The sequence below is a fragment of the Eptatretus burgeri genome, chromosome 8 (genome assembly GCF_056783735.1).
Source record: "Eptatretus burgeri isolate ZD-2024b chromosome 8, Ebu_testis_v1, whole genome shotgun sequence".
In the NCBI taxonomy this organism is placed as follows: Eukaryota; Metazoa; Chordata; class Myxini; order Myxiniformes; family Myxinidae; genus Eptatretus; species Eptatretus burgeri.
This window is the reverse complement of record NC_140968.1, coordinates 73441822-73456193: the sequence shown is the minus strand read 5'-3', so window position 1 is coordinate 73456193 and position 14372 is coordinate 73441822. Positions and strand designations below refer to the sequence as shown.

Sequence of the window (14372 nt, the reverse complement as noted above, 5' to 3'; positions counted from 1 at the left end):
ATATCGCCGCTAATGGAAATCGCCTATACCATTATCTCCAAAACTAGGCAAGCTGTTTGAATTTTGTTTGCGGGAATCAAGCCGGGCATTAGCACAGATAATTTATCACAAACCTGATACATCACAATGACGTCATATTCGTTTTTATGATGTCATCATTAAGATGACGAGGATCTTCGCTCATTCGAGCTTGTTTTTTAACGTCCACCATGTAATGCCGGCAGATGGAAAACACAGCTTTGTGATGCAACGCGCTGCTTGCGATAGTCCATCGGACAGTTTACATAGTCAAGTTGGGAATCAAACCCAGGCTAAGTACACCAAGTACACTACACTCAAAGGTAAGTACACTACCTGTGCACACCCCATCCCATCAGACATGTGATATCACATCACAAACATACATCATTTCTTTGCTAGTTATTTTAGGAGTAAAATAAAAGCAATCCATCGGTTTCAGAAGAGACATGATGGAAGGTGACAATGTAACCTGTTCCTCAAGACAGGTATTTCACCACGTGAATATGGACATTGCTGAAATAACAAAGAAAAACAAGGAAAAAATTTTTTCACAATTTTTGGATGAGAAGCAGACTGTCGCTTGATCACAAGCAATTCCTTTTCTACGACACGCAGGCCCTTCTTAAGTTGCAAGTGGGCCCCAGTTTTGTCAAGCGATGTTTTTGGTCACATGCGCGCCAATATTTGGTCACCAATGGGTGATTTTCCTTTTGATCAAAGCGAGCTATTGTTTGGTCACAAGCATGCTGTTTTGGATACCGATTGGGGCATTTTTGGCTGCAAGTCGGTGATAGTGACCTCTTTGTGCCTGAATTGCTTAATATTTTACCAATACATACTTTGTATCCATATTCACAATAGGAAATACATATCCTGTTGAATCAATATCCTGTTGAATCATATCCTGGAAACACAAACATATCCTGTTGAACAATATCATGGGATTATCACTTATGACACGATTGCTACAGTTCATACAGTTAACAAAATTTGGGAATTATCAGAGCAAGCTCGGCCATGCCGAGAATAGTGACTGCAGAGTGGTAACTGCAATACTTTATGGGGATAATCTAATAAGCCAGTTTTGTTTAAAACATCACGTTTATCTACTTATGGTGGAAAGAATAACTTATTGTCTTAAGGGGTGAATCTAAGGAGGTTGAAAGCACACCCCTTTCCCAAACACAACCCCTTTTATCGAACAAACTTTAAAAAAAATATGAAAATAGGAAAAAGTAATGGGAAAAAAAAAACCTATCCCCTTTTTAATGCTCCACCAGAGAGTGAGGTCATTAATCACCAAAACTACTGCATCTCTTGGTTCAGCAAGTCCAAAAGGATTTTTAAGGCAAAAATCAAATAACGTTCTTGACCAGGAAATGTACATGATCTACGTTGGTCGTCGCATACTTGTACTTACTCGGCAGAATATTTAAATAAATGAACGAGAATGTAGAGAATGAACGGGGTTCGCCAAATTTATATAATACACGTGTGCCGATGCATTACGATTAATACATGAACCCCGATATTGGATAATGGTTTTAATGAATATGCAACATGAACTGGAGTCTAAGGTTCGAGCTGGTTGGTTGTACCGTTGTACTTCATTAGGTCAAGATGGTCTGCAGTGCGATTGTTTGATGAGCCAGGAATCTGGAGATTCAATATGCAATTCCACATTATTATATTTATAAATTATTAATTCATTCAGCATATCTTCAAAGCGGCTTCATTTTTATGTGAACAGCGATATGAAATAGCAACTGGTCACACCACCGCCCTCATCAAAGTGTCTTGGTTGGTGGGATGTTACAGCACTGGCATTTGCAACTCGTACCTTGGCACGACCCTCAAATTGACATCTCAAAAAACGGTCGCTCCTGTTTTCGGCAAACTTCTTCTGCCAATTCTTCGATGAACAATTTATAATAAAGACAAATGATTTAATAAAATCAACAACTATTTTCATTTCAAAACAAAAATAGACCGGTTGGTGAGAAGGTTGTCTGGGCACGCTCTCGTAACAATCAGCTACACTCACTCTCAGTTATTCAAAGGCGTTCAATAAGGATCTGTACCCTTTCTCATTCACAGGACCACAATGCACCTCTTTTCACAAAACTCAACACAGCGACACGCTTTGCCATTCACAAATTACATACAGGGATATTTATGCACAAGCATATCAACAAAATTTATTCATCAGGCCAGATTCGATCTATGACTTGCACGCAGTACCATGTAAACCTGCACTAACCTGTTCCATGGTCGGGTTGTCAGCGACTAAACCGTCTCCCCCACCAGGTTTCCTGGTGAGGAGGGTGTTTGGATATGGACACCCAGCGGGATTACAAACAAAACCTGTCAAAGGACGGAGGAGCACCTTGTGAGCCAACGGCCATCCATATCTAGTGCCCAACTGTGTCTGTGGACGTCCTCCTGGAGTTGCGTTCGTTTTTATTCGGAGGTTGGTGGCAGGATTTGCAGTCCAGCCACCGTTAAACACTTCACTTCGCAAAACACAAGAAAAATGCAAAGAAATCTGAAAACCCACTGCGTGGGAGTACCTCCTGTGCAGGTGCCCTTCGCAGGACAGCGAACTGGATTACGGGATTGGGGCAAAGCCGTCGGGACCCCCAATCTTTGATGACAGGAGGAAAACCACGGGGTAACCTTCCCGGGACAGATTGAGGTAGTGTGTGTCGGGGTGGTGCTGAGGTGTCGTCCAACACACTGCGGTCACCTTGGGGTAACCTGAGGTGGTCCTTTTGGGTGGGTGCCTGGAATGCCCTATCCTTAAGAGAGGATGATCACCTGTCTCTGATATCATCTGAGCCAAAGCGTTTCAACATCGGTATTGCAGCTCTCTCTGAGGTTCAGAGACCAGAGAGTGACGAGATCAGGGCGGGTGGTAACGACTATTGGTCTGGTCGCTCTGATGGTTACCATGCTCAAGGAATTGCTGTAGCTGTGTCCAATAACCTGACTCCAATGATAATTGAGGAAACACTGGTTAATGAGTATATTATGAACCGAAGGATTCATCACTCCTTAGGTGTCATTTCCCTGGTCTCTGTTTATGCTCTGACGAAGGCGAGTGATCTCACCGTGAAGGATTCATTCTGTGCCATGCTCGAGTCTATGGTTGATCAGTGTCCCAGGCAAGATCCTCTTCTAGTCTTGGAGGATTTCAATGCATCGACTGGAACTAATAGGGATGGTTATGAGACATGTGTTGGTCCCCATGCGTCTGGAACTGTGAATCAGAAAAGCACAAAGTTCCTTGACTTTGCAAGAAGTCATGGACATAGGGTGGCTGCTTCATGGTTTCAGCACCCACAGGCTCATTGCTGAACTTGGTATTCCAACACAGGTGGTGTGCCAAAGGAGATTGACCATGTGCTCATTGATGGTCACTGGAGGATAATCCAGAACTGCAGGGTCTACCGGAGTGCTCAGTTCCTCGATACTGACCTTGTTGTGGCAACTCTAAAGTTGCAGCCTAAATCCGGGAGAATGGTACCATCTGGATGTTGGTAAGCTCATGGATGACAGCGTAGCTGAGGAGTTTGTGAACAGGCTGAGTGGGGATTTGGGGGGGACTGGGTGCTTTGGGGAATCCTGAAGAGTTGTGGAGTGCCTTAAAGACCACCATCGTTGATATTGCCAGTGGATGTCTTGGAACTCACTGGAGGTCAAAGAAGAAATTTGTCTCTCAAGGAACACTGGATACCATTGACCAGAGTCGTAGGGCCAGGCTGAATGGCAGAGCTGAGCTGTTCAGAGAGTTGAGGCATAAAAATGAACATGCGCTGAGGGTGGACAAGGAGGCCTCTGTGCGAAGAATATGTGAGGGGTTAGAGCATCAACTGTGGTCAAATGATTCTCGTTGCGCTTACAGGGGAATTTGTGCATTGTGTTCCTCCAAGCCCATCCCTCGGTGTACTGCAGTTGGAGCAGAGAGTGGTGGGCTCTTAACAGAGGAGTCCGAAGTGAAGGCCCGCTGGGCCGGTTACTTTGAGCGCTGTACCAGGCTGATCCACTCGCTATTGACTTGGATGTCAGGGGTGTTACTATCCCTATTGCTGACCCTCCAATCAACTGTGATCCATTTTCGTTTGTAAAATCACAGGCTGCAGTGAACCACTGGAAATGGGGTAAAGCTCCTGTGATCTGTGGCATCCATGCTGAATTTCTTAAGACTAATGTAAATACTGCACTCATGTAGTTGCATGCAGTTCTGTGCTCTTCCTGGAACACTGGCATCATCCCAACTGCCTGGAAGAGGAGCCTTGTTGTCCCTCTCTGGAAAGGGAAGGGTGATCGCCAGGACTGCAACAACTCCCGAGGGGTGACGCTGCTCTCAGTGCCCGGCAAGGTCTTTCCTCGGATAATTACTAATAGGGTTCGCCACCATCTGCTTGAGCACCAGCACCCAGGGCAGTCAGGCTTTATACCAAAGAGGTCAATGACTGAACGTATCCTTGCTCTTCGGTTCCTCACCGAATGCAGTCGTGAGTTTCGGCAGGGGCTGCTTGCAGCTTATGTTGATCTCTGCAACGTGTTTGATTCAGTGAATTGGAATTCCCTCTGGAGGATTCTTGGTCTTCGTGGGGTGCCACCAAAACTGATCAATCTGATATCTGAACCATACTCTGGTACTGAGAGTGCTGTGACATGTGGTGATACCATCTCCGACTTATCTCCCATTGTTATGGAGTTCGTCAGGGGTGTGTGCTGGCCCCACACTTTTCAGCACTTGTATGGACTGGATTCTGGGGAGGATGTCGGAGAGATCAAGCTGCGGTGCATCATTTGAGAATGTCAAGATCTCTGACCTTGATTTCGCAGATGATGCAGTCATCTTTGCGGAGACTCTGGAAATCCTTTTGGGGGCCCTCGAGGTGCTGAATGAGGAGTCAGAGCCGCTGGGATTATGGGTTTCCTGGGTCCAAACGAAGATCCTCTTTCAATGACATCTTTGATGCTGCTATCTTGTCTGTACCTGGTTGTGGTGAGGATGTTGAGGTCACAGAGAGATTCACTTTCCTTGGCAGTGATATTCATGTCTTTGCTGGCTGCAAGCCAGAGGTCATTAAATGTCTGGGGAGTCATGGATTCACTGTATCATGGGGTGTGGCACTGTTGGTACCTGTGCAGGAGGACAAAAGTCCGAGTCTTCAGGACATGGTGCTTCCAGTCTTGCTCTTCGGGTGTGAGACTTGGACACTAACCAGGGATCTGAGATGGAGACTTAACTCCTTTGGTACCAGGTCTCTTCAGAGAATACTTGGCTATTGCTGGTCGGACTTTTGTCCAACGAGCAGTGCTGAGAGAGACTCAAATGAGATTTCTTACCTGCATCGTCTGTGAGCGTTCGCTGCGGCTGTATGGACATGTGGCTTGTTTTCCTGACACTGATCCCGCTCACCAGATTCTCAGCGAGAGACCCTCGTGAGTGGAGGAGGCCAATGGGCTGACCACATTCCTCGTGGATGCAGCAGGTTGATCAGCATCTCAAAGAGATAGGGATGGGCCAGGCATCTGCCTGGGGGATAGCCAGACGGAGGCCCCTGGAGTACTGGCAGAAAGTGGACGCAGCGACGCGCTGCTCTGGCACATGCTCCCACACCTCACCTGACATAACATCAACAATCTTCTTCCACAAGTCTTTTCATCTTACTTTACAGCAGGCCACGATATCTGCACTCATTTCACGAGATCACAAGATTACCTGTTTCTACCTTTTACTCGATTAATACACTACGCTAATATGGACCACGCCTTTGGAATAGTATTGATGGAGCAGTAAAGGCACAGTTTGTCTGTGGGTCAGTTTAAGTCTGCTTATATTATAAACCAAATTTGATTTTCTATTGTTGAAAGTTTCCTTTCTTACACATTGATTTGTTATTCACTTTTGCAACTCTTTGCTTTGTTGTTATTTCACTTTTTTTATCTGTGTATACTTGTATTTGCTATTCATAGTATTGTTGACCATTTTTCCTTAATTCTTTGCTATTCGGTAGTTTTGGTCCCATTTATTGTTCGTCATTTACATTGTTAGTCCGTCGGCATATCAATACAAGCCTCGGCTTCTGAATATTCCTCCATATTTGCTTCTGTAACTGTTATTTGATTGTCGTCTGAGTTCACCAACTTCTGGAAGTATTACTTTCATATACTTTAATTTTACTGTCCTTACATTGGAAACTATGGAAATAAATGTTTTTTAAAATTGAAAAAAACAACAAACAAAACAAAAAAAACCCACAAAGGTTGTCTATTGGTGTGCTCACTCAAAGGAGAAACCTGTCGTTGGCCCCTAACTGTTAGGGTGGCTGGCTTAACATCTTAGGGTCTTGAGTTTGAGCCCTTGTCATGCTACCGTTGAATCAACACCAGTTGGGGTTGACTCAGCCCATCATCTTTCCGAGGTTGGCAAAATAATTACCAGTGTCCTGGTAATAGAGGGCACTGTATCAGCGGCACAGTCGAGCCCCCAGAAAATGATGCAACCAGCAGCCACAGGCTGCACATGATAGTTATGAAAAGGAGGTTTTATGGGTACAAGTCAGTGTTGATTGTATATAATTCTTACAGCAGTTGTTATAACAATTAAGACACGATTGTGTGTCATAGACACATCGATAGGGTAGGATAATAAAGACAGGCTTGCATACTAATGTGGAAGAGCATGATGGGGGCAAAATCCCTTCTCTGGCTCCTCACCTGCCATGTATGCATATGTATGTGTGTGTGTATATATATATATATATATATATATATATATATATATATATATATATATATATATATATATATATATATATATATATATATATATATATATATATATATATATGTTTTTTTTTTGAAATTGCCTGTTATACCATCAGCTGGACTGCAATCTGATGCAGACGTTCAGAATCCTGAACATCTAACCAGGACAGAGGAGGTTACACATGAGTGGGGTAGGGGGAGGGGTTTTTGTCCTCTTGTCTCACTTTACATAATGTTTTGATTCGATACCAACACATTTATGAATCGGGAATGCATCCATACCCTGCCCAATAGGGTGGTGCAGATGTAGCGCTCTTACCTTTGAATAGTATGCAGTTGTCTGCGTTCGATTGCCGACCCGATTCATACACTATTGACTATGAGATTGGTGCTTCGCATGCAAGGTGTTGCATCACGGTCTGTCGTCCCTTGGGTGGACATTATGCCGGGTGCCCCATCTTCTATCATTATCTGTTGGACGTTAAAGATGCCACAGTGTCTTTAGCGTAGAGTCGAAGAGTCATCACTGGCAGCCTGAACAAATGACCAATTGCTGCCCAAATGACCTTCGGTACTACGTCAGATTTCGTCAGCGAGTTCGTGAAAGCCTTGGGCCAAAAATGTTCCCGTAGGACCCCAGGAGAAGGTGGGGGGAAAAATTGAGGCCGCTAAAGAATTCATTTACAGACATTATCTCCCTCTTCGAAAATAAATAAATAAAAATGGGGTCGAGTAATCAAACTTTGGGAAATTCTATCACAGCATTCATCGCAAACTGGTGCAAGGTTCAAGGACAACCTGCAATGTGGGTCACCAAGTCCGGCTTTAGTTCTTCGTTGCGGAAAAACCAAATCCCGAACGACAAACGCCATCAGCAATCCTCCATTTACTTCTCAGGGAACTGGTTCAAGAAGTCAAGTCGAGTAAGAAGTTTTGAGTAAGAAGAATTTGGGGGCAAGATCGTTCAGCAGGTGCTTTTCTCGCTCGTTATCGACCTGGTTCCTGGTTCCATCAGTGACGGGTCCAATCGAATTGTCGCGGTGCAAGCAGGAAGCGCTGCATCTTGAAGTATGCAGTCTATCGGGGGGGGGGGGGGAAGGGGGACGTAAAGCCGGTCGTCCCGTACGCATTCCGCTTATTGGACGGGGTAAATATCCTCTGTTACGTTTCAAAAACAGTAGGCCATCGTGTGTCGGTGCTCTAACCAAATTCCCAGCTCGGTAAAAGTCATGACTTTCACAGGACTTTTACCTGTGACTTCATAATTACCTTGTGATGCTGTCACCGCAGGTAGATCAATAAGTTACGTGTACAATATTTCCCATGATCCTTTGGTTTAATATGGTCAACATTCGATGTTTGGAAGAGAGAACAAAGTTTAAAGGGCAACTTGTGCAATCACACCGAAAACACAACAAAGTTACGGGTAAACGAGAAAAAATGAGCCGAAACAAACTCGGATTCCAGAAACTTCCTTCGGCAAGTTCCTAAACATTCATGGCGGTTCATATATGATGTACAATCGTGTACATGTCGGACAAAAAGGACGTACTTTATGGATACCAGTGAAAGTGCATCTTGAACCGTACGACTTTAATCGAGTGTACCTGCACACACCTTCGGTATTTTCAAACCATAAAAGCTGTTAAAATCATAAAAATCGAACCCACAGAGCAATGGTAGTTTTGGAGACAGGTGTAGAGGCTTGTGTGATACCAATGGAGGGCATTTTGGAGACACCTGTTGAGACTACTGTGATACCAATGGAAGGTAGTTTTGAAGACAGGTGTAGAGGCTAGTGTTACATCAATGGAGGGTAGTTTTGGAGACAGCTAGAGGCTATTGTAATACCAATGGAGGGTAGTTTTAAAGACAGGTGTAGAGGCTAGTGTTACATCAATGGAGGGTAGTTTTGGAGACAGCTAGAGGCTATTGTAATACCAATGGAGGGTAGTTTTAAAGACAGGTGTAGAGGCTGGTGTGATACCAATGGAGGGTAGTTTTGGAGACACCGTCCTGTAGAGACTACTGTGATACCAATGGAAGGTAGTTTTGAAGACAGGTGTAGAGGTTAGTGTTATATCAATGGAGGGTAGTTTGGAAGACAGGTGTATAGGCTAATGTGATACCAATGGAGGGTAGTTTTGGAGACAGGTGTGAAGGTGAGTGTGATACCAATGGAGGGTAGTTTTGGAGACAGGTGTGAAGGCTAATGTGGTACCAATGGAGGGTAGTTTTGGAGACAGGTGTGAAGGCGAGTGTGATACCAATGGAGGGTAGTTTTGGAGACAGGTGTGAAGGCTAATGTGGTACCAATGGAGGGTAGTTTTGGAGACAGGTGTAGAGGCTAGTGTGATACCAATGGAGGGTAGTTTTGAAGAAATGTAGACACTTGTGTGGTCCCAGGCGAGAATAGATATTGAGACATGTTGAGGGTGGTGTTGGTCTTCCAGAGACTAGTTAGCGAGACACTTGTAGAGGTCAGTGGAATACCAAGTCACATTTTAATATTGGGACAAGGGTAGTGCGTTTCTGACGGTGCATCGGTATTGGGACACGTGGACGACAGGTCGGTACCAATGGAGGATAGCGAGTTATTGAAGCACATAGATCAGGGTAGGGCAGTTCAAACTGAGCGGAGAAATTGAGATGGATATAGAAGACACTGAGGGGACATATTGACAGAGGTATACGAAGAGTGCACGATATTTACCTGTACCAGTGCAAGCCACGCCCGTAGTGCCGATCGAAAAAATGAGCCTCGGCCCCGAGGGCACGCACCAGCGGGTGCTGCCTCAAGGCCTCCAGCAAGGCGCGGGTTCCCGCCTTTTTCACCCCGATGATGATCGCCTGGGGCAGGCTCTGGCTTCCATTCTCAGCCGCTTCGTCCTCATGAAGCAGCACGCCGTCTCCATACAATTCGCCTTCATCCTCAGCATCCGAGGTTCTCTCAATGCGCCCCTTGTCTCCCGCTGCGGAGCCGCTCCGCGCTTCCAGGTAGACCTCGAGGTGCACCTGTTCGTCTCGGCGTCGCGATGGCGACGGGTCTGGCTGAATTTGGCCCGCTTTCTCGCAGCAACCGGACAGTGAATAAAGGAAAAAGTAGGTGGAGAGGAAGACGGCCGAAAACATAGCCAACAGCGGACGCTTCTGCATTAAGAAGACCGGCGATTGCTTCGGTCGTCTTAAAATTGCCGCCAAGATGCTGCGCCCGGACCGCGCATCGTCGTGCGACGCAGCTCACCGGCGTGCACCACCACTTGAGTTGAGTATTGAGTATTGCTACTTGAGTATTGCTACCTCCACCACAACTACTACTACTACTACTACTACTACTACCAGAACCACCACAAACACTAGCACCCGAAACACCACCCGGCTACTGGGGACACAGAGCAGCGTGCTCTGATGCACGGTGATTGAGAAGCACGCACATGGTGTTCAGACGCTCCAAGTTCTCGAGGACGGGACGTCGCTGTTCCGAGTGGTCGGTTTTTTTTTCTCACGTGCCTTCACTTTGTTGGTTTAATCGCAGGATCGGCCATGCGCCCGTCCAATCTCGACTCCATTGTGCTCATGGTGGGTTTTACGAAGCTTCTGCGCTCACTCTTTCGTTCGACCACCCCAAGCCCTCCCGATCCATCCGTGCTCTGCACGTGCTGAGCTCAAAGGTGCTCGGGACTGGAATCCCGCGCTCAGGCGCTCTCTCGGTACTCGGTGGAACCACCAGCCTCGTCGCCATTGGCTGAGCCGATCTGTAAACGCCCACAAGGCGGGGCAAGACGTGCGCGCGAGGCAATCATTGGCTGGTGTGAAAGATAGGCCACGCCCAATTAATACGAACACACTCAACAAATTGCGAGGTTTTTTTTTTTTTTTTTTAACTGTTTCACTGCAGTTTTGCCAGATCAGCGAGCTGTGTCATACGAGGTATCGGAATGCCACCGATTGTGACGTAATTTCATCTCACTGAGTCAAAACAAAAGCAGCAGATAAAAATGGAGTCCCTTTGTTGAAGGAACCTCTGAGCTATCTCGCCTGGGTTCGAATCTTGTCCCAGATTTTATATCCTGTCATCCTCGTGTTTCGCAGACAGGGCGAGCGAGGCATCACCGTGTGCGTCCTTCCTCCTAAATGTCATTGAATTGCTCGTGGGAAGGAAAATGTCCATGTTTCACGTGGACAATAACAAAAAAACAATGAAATGAAACGAAGATCCCACGGTGTCCTTTGTGAAGAGTCGGCGAGCTATCGCCGGCACCCTGAACAAATTACAAACTCCTGCACACTCAGTCGAGTTTGTTGCGACGGAGTGGCGACCTGTCCAGGACTGAACCCTAACCAAGCAACTGCTTCGGGAGCACCAACACTTTGTATGGAGTGATGGTGATGGTGATGGTGATGGTGGTGGTGATTATGGTGGTGGTGATGGTGGTGGTGATGGTGGTGGTGATGGTGGTGGTTATGGTGATGGTGATGGTGATGGTGATGGTGATGATGGTGGTGATGATGGTGATGGTGGTGATGATGATAATGATGGTGATGATGATGATGGTGATGGTAATGGTGATGGTGATGGTGGTGATGGTGATGGTGGTGATGGTGATGGTGATGACGATGATGACAACGACGACCATCATAATAAACGTGAACCCAGGCAATCTCTTTACAGATGTCCATCTGCCGAGTCTCGCCTTGCAGATGGAACCTGATTGAGTGAGTGCATTGTGGAGGACACCCTTGGGGGGGCCGGGGGTGGGATGCACGAATCCTTGAACATCCAAGCAAGAGGAAGATGCCCGCAAGGCTGGGGTCCCCTGAAATGTGGAACGGCTTTGTGGGGACGATTTAACTGACTTAATATGAAGGTTCTCCTTGGCTAGTCTGCGAGAAGCGTTTCGGGCACGTGAGCGTCATTAGTTTGTCTCATTAACCTCTTCCTGCACCTCTCAGGCGAGATGACCGCGATGCCGACTCGATCTCATGGGGGCATCTCGCTTCGTGATCACCATCAATTGATGAGACTCGTGAACAGGAGCAATTCGTGACGTGTGCTGCAAGACGAGCACCCATTGCATACAACATGGAAGTTGCCTGGTCGTGATGGTCTGGAATCTCGATCATAATTCAATGTTATTGACATCATAGGATGGTCGTGGCATCATAACAACGTTGTCGCTACATAGTTGCCAACATTGATAAAAGTGGAAGGATGTAAAGGATCTGCGGTGCGAGGGAGCCAAGTGGCAGAGGGAGGGAGGGATTGGGGGAAGGGAGTGGGGGTAGTTGGGGGGAGTGGGGGTTGTTGGGGGGGGGTGTGGGCTTCTCATTGGTGCAATGTTTTGCTCTGAGTTACATCATGTCAGTGAACCAATGAGAAACATCCTACGTTTCGCGAGATCGTGATGCTGGTAAATGGAAGAGCATTTGTCATTTGTTGCCGCCGACTTTGAATACTCACGGCCGCCAATCAAATGCAATGACGTCACGGTTTTGATTTCTCACGCAGCGTCGTGGGAAGCCTCCTGATGGCCGACACAAACCTTGTCACAACCTGAGAATCTTTCAAAAACATCGATGAGATTATTTTGTAGATAAAAGCAGTTGGCTGTTCTTCTTCAACAGCCACGATGATCCCACATTTTATTGTGGGGGATCGGCCGGGGAAAACCGACCCGAGTCTTTCACGAACCGGATGGCCAGGCCTAACGTTCGGCTAAGTCGTTGGGGGCAGCAATTTGGAATTTGTTTATGGTGCCTGGACTGCCAGCGATAGTTCAGCTACTCTTCACAATGAAAAAGACACCGTTGGGTGTTTAACATCCATCAACTCATGCTGGCAGATGGGATGACAGTTTAGCGTCCATCCGAGGGACGGCACACATTGATGGATCACTCCACCCATGAAACACCAAGATGACAGTTCAAAGCTGGGGTCAGGATTCGAACCAGGGTGACAAAGCTTGGAGGCGAGTGTGAATACCTCCAGGCCATCCTGGCAACCCTGATGGCAGCAACACTCGTACTGTCGCATTTTATTGGTTCACGAGCGCCAGCCAGCCAGAGTGACCACTATATTCGTTATGTGTGTCTGTCTGTCTGTGTGTCTGTGTGTCTGTCCAGAGCATAACTCCATGGACTTTGATCCGGTATTGATGAAACTTGGTGACGTGTTCGATATCAATGTCTGGTTGTGTTTTCCTGGATGAGGACGTGCTACTCCCATTGTAGGCGGAGCCACGCCCAAAAAATATCCATTTTTAGGGGGTAGTCGGATTAAAAATCTACCTTCTAGGGAATTGATTGAATGGAATGGGTTCTTCGGTATTTGAATAGCAAAATGAATTATCTAAAACTTGTCGTCGTCCGATTTTTCATTTTCGTCACAAGGTCAAAAACTTAGAAAAATGCGAATTTTGACATAAAAATCAAACGGCCGCCCAAACTTTGAGAGCTCAGATGAGAATATTTTTTTATGCATAATCTTGAGGTCATTCCCCACCTAAAGTCTTGAAACCATTTTGCTCTATCTCGAACACCTTGCCCGTGGCGCCCCCTTCAAGTTTGTTTTTACGCTGATTTCATCAAAGTATGGATAATCCGAGGAGTGCGAAATTCCATGAAGCCTATATGACGTTGTATTGTTCCTGGAATGTTCCAGTGGAAGTTTTGCACCAAAGGTCATAATCCTTGACCTTTGACCTTTAAAGTTCACAAAGGTCAAATTTTCAAAGTTGTGGGAATCGAACCGGGTTTTCGACCTTCTTCGACGAACTAACTCCAATAAGCTATAGCACGTATCCTGTTTCCTTATTTTAATGTCCGCAACATTGTTTTGTGACCTTTTAAAGGTCATGCAAAGGTCAAATTTTGAAAGTTGTTGAACGAAACCGGGTTTTCGTCATTTTGCAGCTGTTGATTGAAGGTCACGATAATTAATTATAACCTGGTCAAAAATTCTCACATTGTCTCATCCTTGACTTCTGAAACAATCGACATCGTCAAATACCGCTCGTGAACCATCGTCGTCTTCAGACGTGCAACGACAAAGATCATCCTGTGCGAAGTGCAGGTCCCACCAGCAGCTCATCGGATACCTTCCTGCGACGCAACACGAGACACGAGACTCGAGACTCGCAAGATTGCCGATCGAGCTGCGTCACCTGGCGGTGGCTGCCCGGCCTCCTCCGGGCACTCTGATCGATTTTTATCGGCAAATTCGCGCGGAGAGACTTCCATTTGAACCTCCGTCAGCTCGACGGACCGGCGGCTGCGCCTTGGAGGCGCCGACAGGGCGCGACGTGTCATTCCCTGCGACACTCACATCTCGATCATTATTATTCATTCGTTTTTGCTCTCTGCTGCGAGCTTCCAAGTCGGGTTTGAATCCGTACGTGCAACCGAACTGTCGAATTGGTGCTTTACAGGGAGGACGTTACATCACAAAGTGCCCCAACCCTCACCTCAGATCGACCTTAAGCCGAGTGTCCTGCCTGCTAGCGATAGTTAATGGACGTTAAAGATCCCGCGGTGTGTTTCGCAAAGAGTTGCTGAGCTATCACCGG

At 46.4% G+C, this 14372-nt stretch overlaps 1 protein-coding gene across 1 annotated transcript in view; it reads right to left on the bottom strand.

The window, feature by feature from the left end:
* Positions 1-10517, bottom strand: part of LOC147022040 (heparan sulfate glucosamine 3-O-sulfotransferase 6-like) — a 19452-nt gene extending 8935 nt beyond the window's left edge. The window contains exon 1 of the mRNA XM_085892593.1: positions 9521-10517. Within this exon, the coding sequence (XP_085748719.1) occupies positions 9521-9963 (443 nt within the window). The 5' untranslated portion in view covers positions 9964-10517. The remainder of the gene's footprint in view (positions 1-9520) is intronic.
* Between the last annotated feature and the right edge of the window lie 3855 nt (positions 10518-14372).